At 42.6% G+C, this 21,104-nt stretch overlaps 1 protein-coding gene across 7 annotated transcripts in view; it reads right to left on the reverse strand.

The window, feature by feature from the left end:
• Nucleotides 1-2,924: 2,924 nt before the first annotated feature.
• CLASP1 (cytoplasmic linker associated protein 1) overlaps nt 2,925-21,104 on the reverse strand; it is a 246,796-nt gene continuing 228,616 nt past the window's right edge. For all 7 annotated transcript variants that reach the window (XM_065413102.1, XM_065413101.1, XM_065413097.1 and 4 more), the window contains 3 exons: nt 10,283-10,489; nt 3,876-3,992; nt 2,925-3,011 (listed from right to left, as the gene is read on the reverse strand). In XM_065413102.1, the coding sequence (XP_065269174.1) occupies nt 2,925-3,011; nt 3,876-3,992; nt 10,283-10,489 (411 nt within the window). The remainder of the gene's footprint in view (nt 3,012-3,875; nt 3,993-10,282; nt 10,490-21,104) is intronic.

Consider the following 21,104-nt stretch of genomic DNA (forward strand, 5'->3'; position numbering starts at 1 on the left):
CGTGCAGATCCTTCTCTGCAAATGTGCCCGCGGACACTGTCAGATTTGTAGCCAGAGAGACCTTTATGCTTGCGAAAGAAAATATGATTGATCAGCTTTCAGAATGCAGAACACTGGAGATCATACAAGTGACATTCAGAGCTAGCCCTTTGAGTACTTCAAAAGAAAATCCGGTCATGTTCAAAACTCTAAACCAACCTTACTATGTACATTATACGCAAATGAATTTATAAATAATTGAAGCAGAATGCCTCCTACTGTATACAGGTGTAACAGACATCTAGAGTACTCAAAGGATGAACAGTCCTTGATTGACTTGTGTAATCAAAGTATCACATTAATGAGCATCTGTTGATAAACAAAACAGTATCTGATTAAGAAAGTAAGGCCTGGTTCTGTGATTTGCAGCCCCAATTATGCTAATAACATCTGGAAATACAAGCTCATCACTGAAGTCTCAAAGCAGCAGCAGCAACATATTTCACATGTATTTCTAAGAGACATGTTGTTAATTCGTACTGTAGTGTCAGCATATGTGGTAGGTCAGTTTATGGACATTACAGTGCATTCACTCAGTGCATACTAACAGTATTTTATAAAATATATAAAATCATTTCAGAAGGAATTCAATTCACATAGATCTGCTACACTGTGCCATTCAAACAAACAAACAAACAGCAAACCGGGATGGAACAAGATCGGTCACACAGCTGGAAGGACTAAGCACACAACACAGTCCATTACGCAGACTTTGCATTCCACTTCTGGGGTTTGGACCCCAGAAGATGCTGAACTGAGATGGGAAAAGAGACTTTTAAAATACTGACTGTTAGGAAAGCAGTTTAAAAATAAAACACCCTAAAAATTCAAACGGGACAGCTGATTGCTGCCAACATATTGATTGAATATTTCCTCAAAAGGGAAAATTAATTCACGTTAAACTAAAATAATTCAAATCATCCACAACAAGAATTAAAAAAAGAAGAAGAAAACCTCTAGCAAGCGTCTCGAGAAGGGGTGAAAGTGAATGGTCCATGTGAAGGGAGACTGGATTTTATTGGCTAGCGCAGGTTATAACAGCCTCCCTCCAATGAAGGCATTTTTGAGTCTGCGGTGAGTCTTTGGGGAAACACCACAATACAGGCTAGTAAAGATCTCTCTTATGATGGCGTTATATGCAGGAAGAGCAGACGACAAATTGCCCGATCCTGCAGCCAGCGTAAGATAGGGCCCATCCTGAAAAAAACAGGAGCCGGATTGTCCCTTCCACTTTGTCACACAAGGGATGAAGGAGGCTGAAAAACCTGCTGCTTTGGGGCCTGATTCTGCCGGGTCCCGAGACAGCCTCAACTGTTATTGATTTCAATGGGAGCTGAAGGCCACTCAGCACCTCTCAGGATCAGGTCTTTCAACAAACTGATGGGGGGGTGCTGAGTCGACATGGCATTAGCCTTCCCTGGGTGGGTGTCTATGTGGACACCAGGCCACTCTGCAGGGGATGTGCAGAGCCTGGGAGGGCCCCGCTGCTGGTATATTTCACTGGGGCTGGGTTGGTTCTAAGTTTTCCCCGTGCTGATCAGTCCATTCAAGAATTCCGCCAGCCTTGCCTATTACAGGGGCCCGATCCTGCCTGGGCTGAGCGACCCCATCTCCACTGAAGCCAATGGCAGCTGAGGGCACTCAACACCTATCCAGAGGTGCTAAGTGCCTTGCAGGATTGTACTCTGGTTCTGTCGGCGAAGAAGAGGTTAAAATGCTGGTTAATTACACTGCAGGCTTTTTAGGCACAAGGTCATGGGCAGGTGTGCAGGAGAGGGGGGGGGGGGAGGCGTTGTCTTATTAAACACTAGGGCCAAGCTGCAAGTTTAAATGTACAGGAATATTTTGTCCGGTTAAGAGTTCCCCTTTACATTTCCCGAGCCAAACGAGGCTCAGACGTGTGGAGGGGAATGGCCCATGGTAATTGAGGCTATTCATTATCCATCACCAGAGCTGTCGAACCAGAGTTGTAGATCAGCCCCTTTCAGAACAGACTTCAACAAAAATAAAGATGTCTCAGCTAGTTTCACAGACTTTGGCAAGTCTCCACTGCGCAGTCCTGACGACAAACCCACTATCCTGCCTTTAAAATGAACCCCCAGGGTCTTCTGAGCAACGGAAGAAGGTGGAAGGCCGGGCTGATGTTAACCCTGTTAGTTACAGGTGGGAGACCCAGGCTGCTCTTGTTAGACGATACTGGCGGGTGGGGAAAAGCTGCAGAGAAATTCTTAGCCCATATGGAAATCTGGAGCTTTAGCTATAAAACTTGGATTTTTGTAATTACTCAATAAAGGTACCGATCCGTCTTGAAGTGTTAAAAGCCAGAAGCATGGCAATATTTGCAAAGATTTCATCATCAAGCTCTTGCAGTTTAGGCGAGTTTCAGATCAGAGTTATAGAACGGGGACACACCACCGCACTTGGGAGGCGAAGGGTCTAGCCAAAATGGGTTACATCCAGAAGGAAAAACTGCTCACACAGCAGGTAATTAATACATTAAAAAACAAAACTTTGTGTCAATTTAACTAAAAAAAGGGACTCATTTCGCTTTTAAGCATGAACATATTATTTGGACTCAGTTCTGAAACACTGCAACCTAAACATATGGTAAAGATTTCAGCTGGCTATACCAATATGTTTAAGTATGGCTTTCTACGGTTGTTTTTTCTTAAATGAGGACTGCAACACAGGCCTTGCTTCCTTTACATTCAGTACCAATAAGAGTCTACATAAAAGCTTTAAAGGACTAAAATACTGATTGCAATAAATATCTGCATGGCCTCCTTTAGCTGATGGGACGTGCCAATGAAGAAAGGGTAGCAGAAAGGTCTCTGAGAGGCACCGCTGATTGCTTCTAAGTCTACACACATGTCCAGATATCTCCATTAACTGTGCGTTGAAACATCTGAAGATGAGCTGCTGTTACTATTGGTGGTCTGGGCCCTCTTTATGTACAAGTTTAGTAGCTTCATCTGGAAGATAAAAGAAGTTAGAAGAAGATCAAATAATCCAGAAAAGAAAGACAGCAAAAGTTCACTGGAAATATTAGGGCAAAACCCTTAAATGTGGATCCTGCAGTGAGCTCTGTGTGGGGCAGGGATCTGCCCATGAAGGATCAAAGTATAAATGAGGTGATAACATGAAAACAGATAGTTACTAAAATAAAAAAAAAATTGGTAGCAGGAAAATATCTGGGGAGAAATCCTGTCCACATTGCAGCGAATAGCAAAACTCCCACTTCAGTGAGGCCTGAATTTTTACATTCATTGTTGGCATTTTTCAAGGCATGGCCCTGATCCTGCAATCTGATCTGTGTGGGTAGGAGTCCTGTCTGTCGCTCTGTAGAGGCGCAGGGATCCACTCACACAGAACAGACTGCAGGGCCGTAGCCTACATATTATGAAATGTTCTTGATACCACACAGTCAGTGAAGACACAAGCCAGCAGGGGCATGTGGTATAGCCAATTAATTCTTGTATGCAGGACAGCGCTGGATTGAGGGCTTGTCTTCACTGCACTGTTAGCTCGAGCTGTCATGAGTGTTGCCCCTAACCTGACTCCTGTGCATACACAAACATGGACTGAAGCTTGAGTGTTGCCAATGCTCAAGCCAGTAAGGCAGTGGGGGTCTCAGCTACTCCGTGCTGCTAATCCAAACACTCTGTGCTGCTCAAGGGTTGTTTTGCAGTGTGGCTGCTCTAAATCAAGCCAGGCTAAACTAGAGAGGGGTGAACTCAAGAGAGCTAAGCCTGCAATGAAGACAAGCCTTCAGTTGCTGAGAGCACACGCCGTTCAGTTACCTAGTAGAAAATATTCAAGAGGCTGTAACATTGTACCTTGCTTCCTGTGAGCTGTGCGAGGTGAGGTTTCAGTTCTTCTCCAATTACTGAATAAATTGCCACTAGGCAAAACACGCTGGCTTTGCGAACGCTGCTCTCTGTATTATCGTACCCCTAGACCAGGAGAAACAAAAAGGTTGCACAAATCAAAGGACACTTTCCAAGATCTTTTCCAATCAGTTTACTAATGGGCTGGTAAACGCTTTACAAAATCAACAGAAAGACTCTCACTGAGTGTAATGGGCTCTAGATTAGGCTCGTGAGGAATTGTACCTTCAGTGGTGTATTTTGCTGGATCTGAGTTCTTTCTACTGCTATCATCTGTGATGAAGTTTCATAGTGAGTTCTGGATCCATAAAGGGATTAAACTAACACCGAGGGCTCAGTTCTGTCCTCACAAATATAGAAGAAACTCCCATTGATGCCCGTTGGGTTGTAAGTAGGTGACAGAAGGAAGAATTTGGCTAATACAGAGTCTAAGTCTTTCCATTGACTTCAATGGCCTTTGGATCAGACCTTAAAAGCTTGATATGGCATGAGTTTGGCAGGATCGGACCCAAAGGCTGTTTTGTGAAGTGCATTAGGATCCTCAAATGGAAGCTATTTGTTTGTAGCACTCAAACCACCATGGCAGCTAGGTGCTATAAAGTGCAAATTATTAATATTGTGTACTACTATTGTGTCTTTTTAAGACAGACAAGGTGGGTGAGATGTTGGTGAAAGAGACAACAGAAGATGGTCCAATAAAAGATATTCTCTCACTCACCTTGTCTCTATTATAGCCTGGGACCAATACGGCTACGACACTACAAACAATGTAAGGTAGGTTTTTTCAAGATAATTCATTTATGCATGTAATATTTATTTTGAAATAGGGAAAGCATACTACGCTAAGCTATGTCCTCTGCATATCTGCCAGGCCCAGCTGTTCAGATGAGCTACGTTACAATACACTTTCTGATTAACTTCAGGCAGGAACTACTTTGAGACAGTACGTCATGTGCTCCTTGGGGCTAGTGGGCCACATCTCTAAAAACGGGAGAGACCTCAGACTATCCATCAAGCCACTGCAGCTCTATGGCTCATGCTGCTAGTTCTGCACTCAAGTGATCATTGATCAATGAACAGCAACGAGTAACAGATACACAGCTACTTTGGTGGACTGCATGCTACAGCTGGCATGTCGTTTCGCAGCGTTCACCCAAGCAGGGCTGGTATTTTTACTGAGGGGCCAGCACAGATTTCTACCAACAAATTAAAATGTGGCTTTTTTAGGGGAGGAAGGAAGCTAAATATTGTTCTAAATTTGTAAATTACCCCCCGCCCCACTCCCGACTGAGTTGCAACGGGAGATGCAACTGCAGCTCGGGTAGGCATGTCTGTGCCAGCTTTGATCTAGCTAGCATGGCTAAAAAGAACAGTGAAGGAGCAGCTGCATGGACAAGCTCACTTGGAGCCCTGGGTATGGACTTGAGTTCCTAGCCTGTGCTAGGGTCTGGGCCACTGTATCTCTACTGTTATTTTTAGCTGTGCTAGCTAGATTAAAGCGGGTACGGGTTTGTCTATCCAAGCTGCAATCACATCTCCCATTGCAGTGCACACATACTCAAAGGACTCTTTTTACCAGTATAACCACATCTACATTAGTGAGGTTGCACTGCTTTAACTATACTGGGATAGCAGTACAAATACTACTGGGATAGCGGTACAATTTTTATGTGCAGATGAGGCCTTTGGCAACTTTAATTAATCCAAAATTCCTTGTTAGTGTTATGTGTCTGTCTATTAATTACAATGAAAATTATCCAAAACATCACACACCGGACACAAGATGCTGGATAACAAGTTGAACTTTGTAGCCAGACACAAAAGACAGGATTTTAAAGGTAATTATGACTGTGTGCGATTTCATTTTGTAATATTCGGAAAGGTCTGAAATAATTTATCCTGTGAAACAATCTTGAATGATTTTGATCATTAATCATAAATTACAGGGTCTTTTCGTTACCTCAATGATAGTAGAAGGAATGGACAAATATAAAATGGGTAAGTAAAATGTAAGTATGTATTTGATTGCCCAACAGACAAAAGGCCTAACTTATCTCTAGTGCAACCCCACGGAAGCTAGGTGAGTTAAACCAGGGATGAATCTGTTCCAGGGTGGAGTTATATTTAGTTTTTAGTGTTTATAATGTGGTTATTTGCAATGAAAGGTGGAAACAAATAAAATGTGGCCAAAGACTAGCATGTAAACTGGAGCTGGCCGATCACTAAATGTGAGGGCTCATTCTGCAATGGTTATTATATGCAGCCCTTGCTCCAGCATAACTCTCATAACCTCAATGGGAATTCTGCCTGAGTAAAGACTGTTGGGATTGGATCTCAACTTGTTCCAAAGGGATGTTTAAAGCATCCTTTATCCCAGATGATCTTGCTGAATGGGAAATATAATACCCAGCTGGTCTAGCAGTCAGATAGAAAAAGGCGGAAAATATTGACAACCAGACTAAAAAAAGTCATAGCTAACTGAACACAGCCCAAACGAATGACAAATCAAATTTCCCAAGATAACATTACCTGAATTGAATCTTCTATCCCCATACCTCCCATACACTGACCTGTATGTTTATTCCTTTAATTGTATTTGAATTTTTATTCCATAAAGTAAGTGACGATAACAAAACTGCAGCACTATGTGGCACTGGAGGGAAGATCAGGAATCATACTGAGGCACGTGACAGTAGTTGCTCTTTGTGCGCCCCCAGCCCAAGGCTGACCCCACCCTGAAATACTGTTTGGGGCAGTTTTTTCAGACAGAAGAATCCTTTAGTTGTGTCTCTCTTTACAAAAAGAGAAATGCTCAGGGTGTCTCTGTTCCTGCCTTGTCAGTTCTCCATTCCTTCTGGTCTCATCTGAAATCCTCTTTTGACCATTCCCCATGCCATTTCTTTTCTAATTTCAATGTTGTAGCTGTATCTAAGCCTGTGAATTGTTTTTCAGATAACAAGCTCTGTACAATGAAGTTGTACTGATGAATGACATGAGACAAGGGCCTTTTGCCTATTCCAGGTAATGGCTAAGAGACCTTTTGAAATGTAATTGTGATGTCAGAAGGCTTCACCTCATGAGACTGTGGGAAAACTGACAAGACGATTGATTAGAGGAGGAGCGCAGACTCTACCTTGGAAAAAATGTTTGGGTTCCATACACATTACTGTCTTGGCTTTGCAACATTCGTGCAGGGTGAATCAGTCACTGAAAGCCAGGAGGGAGTTCACTGACTCTATGACTGAAATTTACTAGAAAAATGAAAGCCACAAAATATCTCTGAGGACAGGACTCCAGAGAGAGGCAGGGCTGTGCAGTCTCGTTTTCACAACACGCTCTGACATCAGGAATAACCTTAGCTGCACTTAAGTATTTATGCTACGTGTTCCAACAGCGCTTCTGTTCGAAGAGAACAAAAGGAGGAGAACCTTGATACCGTAACTTAGGTTTATCCTGTAAAGTCACGGTTCCTTACTCTATTCAGGTGGAGCAGGTCTCCACTAGAAACTGTTTCCAAGGTAGCAATGTCAGTTAGGAGGGTGATTTTTTTGGTAACATTTCTCTTCCGACAAAAGCCCCAATGTAGATACAGTTACACTGGCACAAAAGTGCTTTGGCCAGATGATCTTATTTCACTCGGGAAATTGGTAGAAGCTATAACGGCAAAAGCACTTTTTTTTGCCAGTATAAGCCGTGTCAGCACTAGGAAGGTTTGCCATTAGAGCTATGCTAGTATATCTGTTCCAACTAACCTTTTCTGGCCAGTGTCAGATTCTGGCTGGCCTTGCAGGGGCGCACAAAGTGGGGGAGAAAGGAAGTGCAAAGAGCCTTCCCCTCACTAATGCCCTGCACAGGGGTCAGCTGCAAGGTGGCTGTGGAGTGACCACTGTCCCATAGCGAAGAGCTGGCAGTGCCCAGCAGAAATGTAGGCTGCTTCCATTTACACAGGGCAGAGCTGCCATTGGCATGTGTGCTTCCTCGGAGACCCAGGAATTCTGACAAAGGGTTCGTCTACACTACCCGCCGGATCGGCAGGTAGCGATCGATCTATCGGGGATCGATTTATCGCGTGTAGTGTAGACGCGATGAATCGATCCCCGATCGCTCTCCCGTCGACTGCTGAACTCCAGCTCGGCGAGAGGCGGAAGCAAAGTCGACGGGGGAGCCGCAGCCGTCGATCCCGTGCCACGAGGATGCAAAGTAAGTAACTCTAAGTCGATCTAAGATACGTCGACTTCAGCTACGCTATTCTCGTAGCTGAAGTTGCGTATCTTAGATCGATCCCCGCCCCAGTGTAGACCAGGCCCAAGTCAGCTGGAATTCTGCCTGAGAAACTCCTCCTGTAACATACAGGGGTGTGCCTGTAGGCCATAACCTGACCCTGGCCTTGTACAACAAGATCCTTATCCAGCAACTTGAAAATGAAACAGATCCCATGAATGTACCTTCAAACTAATTCTGCTTTTTAGGATGTAGGGATCACAGTCATTGCAGCTGAGCTATTCACACACATTTCACTGTGGTACACTGATTACTAGTATACTTGACATTGTTATCTTTAAAGCACTGCACCAACATCATCCGGCTGAATGATGGCAACAATGACTTTCTGTTCATATAACATCTTCCATCCAGAAGGATCACAAAGTGGTTTGACAAATATGAGAAAAGGATCTGCACGATCAGCATAGATTTCTAAGGTGGTAAGGTCACTGTCAACACTAAGAGTTCAAAAATCATGAGTTAGTCTCCAAAAATCACGAGACCGGCTTAAAAACGATGAGATTACAAAAAATAATAAATGTTGGGTTCTTTTTATTTGCCTTACAGTTTTTACGCCTTTTGGGTACATTCAGGTCACTTTTCAAGCTTCTCCACAACAAGCGCTAGAAACATTTTTTAAAATGAAAACTAAGATTCTCCTGTGATCACCTGACTCCAGGAGGTGGGGCTTTAAGAAAAACAGCAACTATTGCAAGAGTTGTCAACACTGCTGGGGCTGAGGCAATGGTAGGGATGGTATCGGAAGGATAGCATAGGGTAAAGCTCTGACATCACTCTAATGCTCTTGAGGTTGAAGAGGGGATTAAATGTTATTTTCAGTTTCTTGAGACATTTCTTATGCTTATTCTCTGTATGAAGGTTTCCTCGTCCAAGTTCCCCTACGACATAGTGGGGCCTTACAGGCCCAACCCCCCACAAGAATGCATTTCTTTCCATAGTCAACCTTGTGACTCTCTCAGGCTTGGTCTACACTTACCCCCCAATTCGAACTAAGGTACGCAACTTCAGCTACGTGAATAACGTAGCTGAAGTTCGAAGTACCTTCGTTCGAACTTACCTGGGTCCACACGCGGCAGGCAGGCTCCCCCGTCGACGCCGCGGTTCCCCCGTCGACGCCGCGGTACTCCTCTCGTCTAGCTGGAGTACCGCAGTCGACGGCGATCACTTCCTGGTTCGACTTATCGCGTCCAGACAAGACGCGATAAGTCGAACCCAGAACTTCGATTCCCAGCCGCCAAACTAGCGGCTGGGTGTAGACATACCCTCAGATGTCATCCTACCTTACTCTCTCCCTAGATTTCTATCTTTCTCCTTTCTAGCATAACCACAGTGCCCGGCACTGCTGCCTGCCTGGTGTGTGGGCATAGAAATGGATCACCATTCCCACACAGTCACCAATGAAAGTGAAAACCACAATTATTGTAATGTCAATGCCCTGCCTTAGTGTTGGCAAAAAAACACCTCTACCCCACCCAGCTCCTATTTGGTTATGATAGGTGTCCAAATATGAATTGGTTGTAAAGTTCAGGGTGCTGGGAAGTGAGGAGGGCTTCACAGCCTATTTGGGTCCGACACAGGCTTACAGCCGAGTTCTGAGCGATTCAGCAGAATGACAGAAGAACCTGTGATCTACCTGTGTGAGGGTCACTGTTTAGGATGTACAGAGCCTGTACAATACAGGAGCTAAATCCTGCCCTTGGTTACGCATGGGCCTTGGCTGCAATTAACGTCATTGGGAGCCATGCACGTTTCCAAGGATAGAATTTGAACTCAACAAGAATTGGATTTTCCCTTCCTTAGACTAAAGTATGAAGACAATGATAAAGACTAAAAAGAGAACTACAAATCTGCTTTAAATTTAAATCCAAATGCACCAGATTCTGGTTTTAGAAGCTCCCATATATGCTGTTAACCAGATATTAGAAAGAAAGGAATGATACTTTGCTCTTAGTGTTTGTACAGTGCTAGCACGACAGGGCCTTCTTCTCGGTTGGTCATTCGCCACAACCAAAATAAACATGATGATGATGATTAATACTAATAGATAAGACCTTTCATGCAAGGTTGTGTACCTGTAACAATCCAGGGATGATATCAGGAAGGAGCTGATGTAAAGATTCTTTTGAAATCCTTTCAATGACTTTTGTCTGCATTTTGATGGCAGCTAGATTAATCGGGTAGTCAGCCGTTTGAATGATGGGGCAGAGCACTTTGATGCACTGTTCAGGGTGTATGGAACTGGCCAGGGTGGAAGCAGCTTCCTCGGCAGCTCTGACAACCTGGAATAAAAAAACAAACAAAACCAAACATTAATGGGCTCTCACTTCACAAGCAAAATAATTCTCCACACGCCAGCGAACACCAGGAAACTTCCACTGATGCTGTTCTATAATAGACCCCTTAAAAGTACAAAAGGCATTCTTGAGGAGTGGGGGGCTCAGAGAATTGGCAACATTTGCTTCCAGCTACAAATCTATCGCAAGCAGGCCAGTAAGTGACAAAAAATCACTACCACTAGTTCACAGATTTTAAGGCCAGAAGAGACTATTTGATCATCTATTATAGCTTCCTGTATAACACAGGTTACAGAATTGCACCAAATGACTCTGGTATTGAGCCCAATAACTTGTTTGACCAAAGCACATCTTTAGAAAGCCTCCGGTCTTGATCTGAATATATCAAGAGATGGAAAATCCACCATTTCCCTTGGTAGTTTGTTCCAGTGGTTAGTCTGTATCTACAAAAACAACAAGGAGTCTGATGGCACCTTAAAGACTAACAGGTTTATTTGGGCATAAGCTTTCGTGGGTAAAAACCTCACTTCTTCAGATGCAGTGGTTAGTCACCCTCACTGTTACTGAGGGCTGCACTTAAATATGCAAAGCCTCAATCCATTCTTTGTGGGGCACAGAAAGCTGCATCAGTCTCCCCAAAACTGCATCATTGTTAGCAGTCTCCACAAAGAAGTCAAGGATGGACCAATCTCAGATACCGAACTACTCATCCTTTGGTGTTGTCAGGGTACAGGCACCATGGAAGAAGCTTGCACTGCTGCTGATTGCATGCTGTTTTCTATGGCTGAGGAATTGTCAATCTAGAACCTTTCATAACATAACTTTAAAATGTTTTAGAAAAAGAGGGGCAATCTGCCAACTTGTTAGAATTCTATAGGGATCAATTTGCACTATGATACTTCATTCAGAAGGTCTGTGAATGAATACCCAATGTCTGCTCTGATGCTGCAGCAATATACAATTATTTGTAAATTCCTCTGCTGTTTCACACAATAGGCACGTGAAGCCAGGATTTCTTAGTGTTAATTAGAGAGAGAGAGAGAGAGAGAGAGAGAGAGAGAGTGTGTGTGTGTGTGTGTGTGTGTGTGGCATTATACGTTGTTCTTGAGGGTGGGGGAGAAATATCAGTATTTACCGATAGGAAAATCTAAGACTTTGGTGCAAAGGAATTAAACTGCTTGTGCTGATGAAATAAGAAGCTCTCATGAGATCTCTATTTGGAGAGATTTTCTTTAAAAGCAATTCACTTCTTGGCACTGGCGCTTTTGATGGCTCCTTCCTCTGCATGGAAATGCAACTAGGATTAAGAGGAAGCTTGGATGTCTAGTCATGAATTTAACAACATTTGTGGGTGAGTCACACGTATTTGGACACAGGCCGTTCAGGATTATGCTTTGTGACAACTCTGAACGCTTCATTTGTAAATGTTATCACAGACACAATGACTAAGAAAAAATTGGACAAACAGATCACAATGTACTATGGAATTTTATCATCTTCTTGGTGTTTTTCCTGATAAGGAAGTGATGCTATTTTAGTACACACTCGGAGACAGATTCTGATCTCAGTTACATCAATATAAATCTGGAATAATTCCCAAAAAATTACACTGACTTGGGCCTTAGACCTGCATTATTTGCACATGTAAGTTTTACATGCATATAATGCTGCAGTATTGGGGCCCATTTTTTTTAGTCAGAAAGGTATCTACAATCATTAACATTATTCATTCAAGAAATATAGTCACAGGGTTATAATTTTCCACAAAACGTGAAAATGGCAATGAAGGATCCAACGGTTTTGCCATTATAAACTCAGCATGAAAAGTTGCCTTTGGACTAAATCTTAATTGTGGGAATTAATTTTTGCTCACCTTTTAGAAAACAAATTCTGCAGTTTTTGAACTTTAGGAGTTTTCACACAATGGAGGTTGGGGTTTTTTTGGCATTTTTTTCTAACTGGAATTTTACATTAATAGTGATGTTGACTACAATTGTGGCATTCTAATACTGTACATAACTAGAAAGTGCCAGATTAGCTGGTATAGAAACAAGTTGTATTATACCTACACACCCACTTTTTCAAAACATTGCCTAAAGGTTCCCAGTGGGTGGGCCTAATTTACTTGGCCAGCAGCTGGTTATTTTTTATTGGGTCACTTCTCCATGAACTAAATTTCCACCGCGTAGGGAAGAGAAAATTGCATAATTCATTTTCTGTTCAGAGCCAGTGGAAGATTTCTAGTCTTGTGAGAGCATATCAAGTAAATGGGGTCTGCATTTAGATCACACTTCAGCAAAGCACTTAAGCACATGTTTAACTTTAAGAACCTGCTGAGATCCAATTGATGTCAATGGGATTTAAGCATGTGCTTAAGTGCTTTCTTGAATTGGCGCCTTAGCGAGTAAATGCCTATTTTGTTCTCTCTCTCGCACACACAGACACACTATTACTTTGGAAAGGCACTGCAGGGGATAGGGTGTCTTAAGAGTTCCTGTCAACCTATTTTGATCCAGCAGGACAAATTGTTCTATCATTACATCTACATTGGCACCTTACAACAAAATGCCACCATGTTGCATCTCAAGCAATAAAATGGCAGTTAATAATTTAGGGCTTAATCCAGCATTCATTGTGCACCCAAATCTCCTACTGGCTTCAACAGGGATCAGGCCTTCAGTACAATTCTTCTTCTAAACCACCAATGAGATTAAAACTTTACATGTTATCTTTCATGCACTGGACCATTTCCTTTTCATATATATGAAAAGACACATCTAACAGCTCTTATACAGGTAAAATATTCATCAACTTCATAGGTCTGTAGGATTAGTTCTATAGAGATAAAGCAAAGAGAAAATCAATAGCAAGAAATAGTCCCTTTTCTGACCTTTAAATTGATTCAGATGTTTTGTAACCATTTCCCAAGATAATTGAATATTTCTGTGTTTATTTTATTGGTGTGAAACAAAGGAGTGGGCGGGTGAGATTCTGTGGCCTGCAACATGCAAGTGGTCAGACGAGATGATCATGATGTTCCCTTCTGGCCTTAAAGTCTATGACGGGTCACATCAATGGTATTGTTTATGGCAAACGACATTTCTCCTTAGTCAGGGGTGAGTAAATTTACTGGAACAAATGAGTTAATTTTAAATAATTGGGAACAGAAAGATGGTTCTTTTCCACTAACTCTAAGCAAAAAGTGATAAAAAAAATCACCAAACAATAATACGTCCCACATCATTCTTTGAGCACTAAAAGCTAATGTAAATTAAAAGCAATTGCTTGTCAACCCCTGAATATTTCTTTACAATTAAGTAGCAATGGGTCTAATTATTATTTCATACCAGTGTAAAAAATAGGGCCTCCAATTAAGTCAACGGAGTTAGACTGGTATAAAAGTAGGGAAAAGTAAAAATCAGAATCAAGCCTAATTTCTCTAATCTTATAGTTACATTCATTATAATTATGGCTACAACTGAAGCAGCTCTGAACAGTAGTACATATACAGGGGGCAGAGGCAAGGCTGAGTAAGGAACCTTGAAGTTGTCATTTCATGACTTTTGAGAGCTTCACTTTGTAACCTTAATATTCTGTTTTTGTTGTTTTTTTACATTTATAGGCGTACGAGCTATCTGTTTTACTAGCCTCCACAATTCTTCCATAGATGCTTTTACTGTCAGGCTGCCTGACGTGTGTACACACGAGACTTGCAGGATTGGGAAGGAATTTTCTCCTAGGTCAGATTGGCAGTGACCTTGGGGGTGGGGGTGGGGAGTTGCCTCTCTCCGCAGTGCAGGGTGTGGGTTATTTGCTGGTATCTGGGTATATCTCACTTATTCAATTCCTTCCCACTGCAGGGACCTCGGGCAGTGGTGCACTTCGGTCCATCCTGTTTTCTGCCTGTGGTGCACAATAGTTTAGTTTTCTGAGGGCTATAATACTTGGGTTAATTTTAGTTGTTGGGTTTAGGGTGTGGGTGCTGGGTGGTATTGGTGGCCTGTGACGTGCAAGAGGTCAGACTATATGATCTGGTGGTCCCTCTGGTCCCACTCTTTATAACTCTATGACTTTCTGGCACTGACAGACAGCAATATAACTATTGACAGGTGAATTTCAAAAGGTCCAGGGTGTGGGTTTGGATAGCAGCTGGAGATCTTCACGATGTGTGGTCCCTACCTGTATTCCACTGTGGGGGTACACATGCGCTCCATGGACCTGAGATCAGAAGATTTTTGCTAGCAGTGTCTCCTGGCCCGTGCCTGCATGCTTCTATTCCGCATGCTCCAGATCAGGGGCATAAAGGGCAATCCGGACAGACTGCCTCTCCAGTTCCTTCCCTACTGTAAGCTTTGGAAGCAGAGGGGAAGGCAGGTAGTGGAATACAGAGAGGGGTCTCACATCTCGAAGAACTCCAGTTACTGTACAAGGTAAGTGACCTCTCTTTCTTCTTCAAGTGCTTGTCCCTATGTGCATTCTACTGTGGGTGACTGACCAGCAGTTCTCATTTAGGAGGAGGATGCGAGGACCTACACAGTATAGATGACTGATAGACTGCAAATCCAAAGGATACATCAGCTGCAGAGGTTGAACTAGTGCATAATGTCTTGGGCAGGTATGTGCAGAGTTCCACACGCTTTACAGATATCAAAGAGCAGCACTTCATAAAGTGAGGCTACCAAGTTGTCTGGGCTCTGGTAGAGTGGGCTCTCACATGTTGTGGGGGTGGGGTATTAGCTGACTGTTAACAGAGGAGAACCCGCTTGTCCTTTCATCTGTTCTGCCAATGACTTCAACAGTCTAGGTGATTTCCTAAATGACTTTTGTCTTTGTAGATAAAGTGCAAATGCCAGCATAGATCCAGGGAGTGGAGTTTCCTCTCCTCATTGGTGGCATATGGCTTTGGAAAAAAGACAGGTGTGTGTATTGTCTAGTTTAGATAAAAGGCTAAGATTACCTTGGGGGTGAATTTTGGGTGTAGTCCCAACAAAACCTTAGCCTTATGGAAAACTGTGTTAGGTGGATCAGCCATATGGGCTCCTAGTTCTCCAACTTCTAACTAAAGTCATGACCACTAGAAAGTCAACGTTCACGGATAGATGGGACAGCAAGCATGTAGCTAATGGTTCAAACGGTGACTTGGTTAACACCAAGAGGACCACCAAGTTAAGTTCCCATGTTGGAGCAGGTTTAGTTACTAGAAGGAAGGTTCTAACTAGATCTTTTAGAAAATGTACAGTCACTGGATGGGTGAAAATACAGTGGTTGTCACTAGGGGTCTCAGCAGGCACTAATCTTTGCCAAGTGCACTCACAGGGAGCTAAGAGAAACACATGAGGTCTTCAGGGTCCAACAGATAGTCTAGAGTAGTGGAAATGTCCTATCCCTCTGGGACATCTGGCAACATTGAGCCCAAATTGAAAAATCTCTTCCACTTAGCTAAGTAGCATTTCCTAGTGGATTCCTTCCTACTATTGTTAAGGATGGTTTGAACAACTACCAAACATCTCTGCTATAGATGCAACGCCCGTCCAAATACCAAGCGATAAGGTGGAGACTGACCAGACTGTCCATTTATATAGCACCTTCCACCACAAAAGACTCCGAAGTGCTTTACATACGTAGAAGGATGCCCAAACTATACACAGTGCTCAATCCAGCCACCACTGAAATGCAGCAACACCACCCCAGCATGGACCACAATTAGTGGAGAACCTCCACGAACCATGTCTGACTTTTCCCAATGCAGTCAGAGCTTCACATGTGTGAGCATTAACATCTTCCAAATACAATTAGCAATCAGTGAAAGGATGGTATACACAGTACACTGGATAGAAGAGGATTTGATTTTGTGCGGTAACCTTCATACATCCAAATATCCCCAAAGTAACATGGCAAACATGCTAAACAATAACTCACATCGCCTTTAAGAACATAAGAACATAAGAAAGGCCGTACTGGGTCAGACCAAAGGTCCATCTAGCCCAGTATCTGTCTACCGACAGTGGCCAATGCCAGGTGCCCCAGAGGGAGTGAACCTAACAGGCAATGATCAAGTGATCTCTCTCCTGACATCCATCTCCATCCTCTGACGAACAGAGGCTAGGGACACCATTCTTACCCATCCTGGCTAATAGCCATTTATGGACTTAGCCACCATGAATTTATCCAGTCCCCTTTTAAACACTGTTATAGTCCTAGCCTTCACAACCTCCTCAGGTAAGGAGTTCCACAAGTTGACTGTGCGCTGCGTGAAGAAGAACTTCCTTTTATTTAACACTACAATTTGTTTTAGTGAGAGGGGAATGAGAGTCCGACCACTGAGATATTCTCCTCTCCCTCTCAGTTACTCTCTTAAAGTGCCCTCAAATCTTTAACATCCACCTAGACAGCCAGCAAACACACGCAGAAGGAACTTTAGTTTAACCTCTCATTGAGATGGGAGTATGTCAAAGTGCAGCACGTCCTACCCCACCCCCAGACCTGCACTGCAAATTCTGTGCCAAGTAGGAGCTGGAGTTCCAGTGTGGGATAGGAATTCATGACCTTCTGGCCCAGGGGTGAGAGTTTGACCAACTGAGCCATACTCAAATGGACTCTCAGTTAATGTTTCACAGACTTAACTGATTCAGCAATCTCAAGGTACAGGTAAAGCTATCTAGAGCACTTCCCCAGGTGTATCTTTACCCAGGACCCTACTGACATCCCAGTGGGGCATTCAGCCCTTCTGACAGCACTACCACTCCACCCACAGTGATACCACCTAGTGCTCCCATACAGGGCAGCCATTATTTGCCCTTAAACGTTATGGGAACATGGTCTGCAGCATCCTGCATCTGAGCAGTCATTCAAAGATCTGTATTGCAGATGTCTATAGATACTGTCTACATTCTACATCTATTAATAAAGGTACTGTCCATAAAACTGTAGATCAAGGTCATACTGAGTACAGCATGGCTGTCAACTGCCTACGGTAAAGTAGCTGTGACCACACTTCTCTTCCTGTAGAAAATGCCTCATTCCCAGCCTAGCACTTTAGCCAAAGGGCTGTGCTTTCTTCCACTGTTGAAATGACCTGTTAATTTCTAGACTTGTTCATGAAATACCTGCTCATGAAAGCCAAAGAGCCCTTCGGCATCGCAAGTGCATGCAACAGACAGGCAAAAATGTGAGGGTTTGAAGTATAAAACTTTAAACATATACTTTATTTCAACACAATCTGACAATTGCACATGGAGGGAAATGCCCTGGGGGACCTTAAAGATGAAGGGAAAAAAGCTAGAAGGGAGCTGCTCGAGATTGCAGATTTTTGTGTGAACTTTTGAAGGAGTTTCAGAAGGAAAAAAATACAAGGGCATTGAGTCAAGGTGAGTTGAGAAGTATGTAACCAGGAAAAACCTGCTAATAAAAGGCACTCCTTCAGAACAAAATGTTTTGTCTGACTGCTTTATCAGGAAACCAATTTACAATTACAACTTATTACTCTGTATAGAAAATGACAGCAGTGTGGAAAACACTTTAAATCTGAGACTGGAGAGTATGGCAATGCCGATTTATTAAAGGATTCAAATTAGGGCTGTCAAGCGATAAAAAAAAGTAATCGCGATTGTTAAACAACAATAGAATACCATTTATTTTAAATATTTTTGATGTTTTCTACATTTTCAAATATATTAATTTCAATTACAACACAGAATACAAAGTGTACAGTGCTCACTTTATATTTATTTTTGATTACAAATATTTGCACTGTAAAAAACAAAAAAATTGTATTTTTCAATTCACCTCATACAAGTACTGTAGTTCAATCTCTTTATCATGACAATTGAACTTTCTAATGTAGAATTACACCTCTACCGATATAACGCTGTCCTCGGGAGCCAAGAAATCTTACCGCATTATAGGTGAAACCGCGTTATATCGAACTTGCTTTGGTCCGCCGGAGTGCACAGCCCCGCCCCCCGGAGCATTGCTTTACCGCGTTATATTCGAATTCATGTTATATCGGGTGGTGTTATATCGGGGTAGCGGTGTATGTACAAAAAAAACTGCATACAAAAATAAAATAATGTAAAACTTTAGAGCATACAAGTCCACTCAGTCCTACTTCTTGGTCAGCCAATCACTCAGACAAACAAGGTTGATTACAATTTGCAGAACCAACCTGCTGGCTGCTTCTTGTTTACAATATCACCTGAAAGTGAGAGCAGGCGTTCACATGGCACTGTTGTAGCTGGCTTTGCAAGATATTTACGTGCCAGATGCACTAAAGATTCATATGTCCCTTCATGCTTCAACCACCATTCCAAAGGACATGCTTCCATGCTGATGATGGGTTCTGCTCGATAACGATCCAAAGCAGTGCAGACTGACTGATGCATGTTCATTTTTACCATCTGAGTCAGATGCCACCAGCAGAAGGTTCATTTTCTTTTTTGGTGGTTCGGGTTCTGTAGTTTCCGCATCAGAGTGTTGCTCTTTTAAGACTTCTAAAAGCATGCTCCACACCTCGTCCCTCTCAGATTTTGGACAGCACTTCCGATTCTTAAACCTTGGATCGAGTACTGTAGCTATTTTTAGAAAGCTTACATCGGTACCTTCTTTGTGTTTTTTCAAATCTGCTGTGAAAGTGTTCTTAAAACAAACATGTGCTGGGTCATCATCCGAGACTGCTATAGATTCATAGATTCATAGATTCTAGGACTGGAAGGGACCTCGAGAGGTCATCGAGTCCAGTCCCCTGCCCGCATGGCAGGACCAAATACTGTCTAGACCATCCCTGATAGACATTTATCTAACCTACTCTTAAATATCTCCAGAGATGGAGATTCCACAACCTCCCTAGGCAATTTATTCCAGTGTTTAACCACCCTGACAGTTAGGAACTTTTTCCTAATGTCCAACCTAAACCTCCCTTGCTGCAGTTTAAGCCCATTGCTTCTTGTTCTATCCTCAGAGGCTAAGGTGAACAAGTTTTCTCCCTCCTCCTTATGACACCCTTTTAGATACCTGAAAACTGCGATCATGTCCCCTCTCAGTCTTCTCTTTTCCAAACTAAACAAACCCAATTCTTTCAGCCTTCCTTCATAGGTCATGTTCTCAAGACCTTTAATCATTCTTGTTGCTCTTCTCTGGACCCTTTCCAATTTCTCCACATCTTTCTTGAAATGCGGTGCCCAGAACTGGACACAATACTCCAGCTGAGGCCTAACCAGAGCAGAGTAGAGCGGAAGAATGACTTCTCGTGTCTTGCTCACAACACACCTGTTAATACATCCCTGAATCATGTTTGCTTTTTTTGCAACAGCATCACACTGTTGACTCATATTTAGCTTGTGGTCCACTATAACCCCTAGATCCCTTTCTGCCGTACTCCTTCCTAGATAGTCTCTTCCCATTCTGTATGTGTGAAACTGATTTTTTCTTCCTAAGTGGGGAGCACTTTGCATTTGTCTTTGTTAAACTTCATCCTGTTTAACTCAGACCATTTCTCCAATTTGTCCAGATAATTTTGAATTATGACCCTGTCCTCCAAAGCAGTTGCAATATATAACATGAAATATATGTTATATATGAAACATGAAATATATGTTATATATGAAACATATATAACATGAAATATATGCAGAATGCGGGTAAAACAGAGCAGGAGACATACAATTCTCCCCCCAAGGAGTACAGTCACAAATTTAACTGATGCATTATTTTTTTAACGAGCATCATCCGCATGGAAGCATGTCCTCTGGAACGGTGGCCAAAGCATGAAAGGGCAGACGAATGTTTAGCATATCTGGCATGTAAATACCTTGCAACGCCGGCTACAAAAGTGTCATGAGAATGCCTGTTCTCACTTTCAGGTGACACTGTGAGTAAGAAGCAAGCAGCATTATCTTCTGCAAATTGTAACCAACCTTGTTTGTCTGAGTAATTGGCTGACCAAGAAGTAGGACTGAGCGGACTTGTAGGCTTTACACTGTTTTGTTTTTGAGTGCAGTTATGTAACCAAAATAGTTTCTGCCTTTGCTACTTTTTAGACAGATGTTACATGTTCAGTCCTTTTGCTGTTGTTTTTAAACAGACAGTACAACCTTCCGCGGAATCTAACAAAAACTACTTTTGCAGCAGTTACACGATCCTATGTGGCAGCCTTATCTGTCTGATGAACTTTCTGATGGCCAACAACTCTTATAGTATAGAGGTGGAGAAGTCTTTTTAGCTTAGGATAATACTTTCCTTCTGCTGCATCAAAGGGCAAAGGGAAAAGCTTATTAATAAGGAGTTGGCTAAATTAGCAGGAAGAATTTGGCTCTCATTGGAAAATATGTAGCTTAGAGAAACAGAGAAGTTAGATTAGTCACTTTCTGGAGTTTAATATATGTGCATAATTGTCATGATCTTTTTATGTGGGTCTTTTTATGTGGGTCACTTGCCATGGAAAATATGCCATGACAGGTGACCCACATATAAATGTTACCTTAAGGATTCTACTGTGATGCTTTTTTTTTCTTTTTTTGTTCAGTGGATCCCTGCTGCAGCAGGAAGATAAAAGAATAAATAAACCAATCCAACAAAGGGTCAAATCCTGACCATCCTGACAAAA

Source organism: Emys orbicularis, chromosome 11, assembly GCF_028017835.1.
Source record: "Emys orbicularis isolate rEmyOrb1 chromosome 11, rEmyOrb1.hap1, whole genome shotgun sequence".
Classification (NCBI taxonomy): Eukaryota; Metazoa; Chordata; order Testudines; family Emydidae; genus Emys; species Emys orbicularis.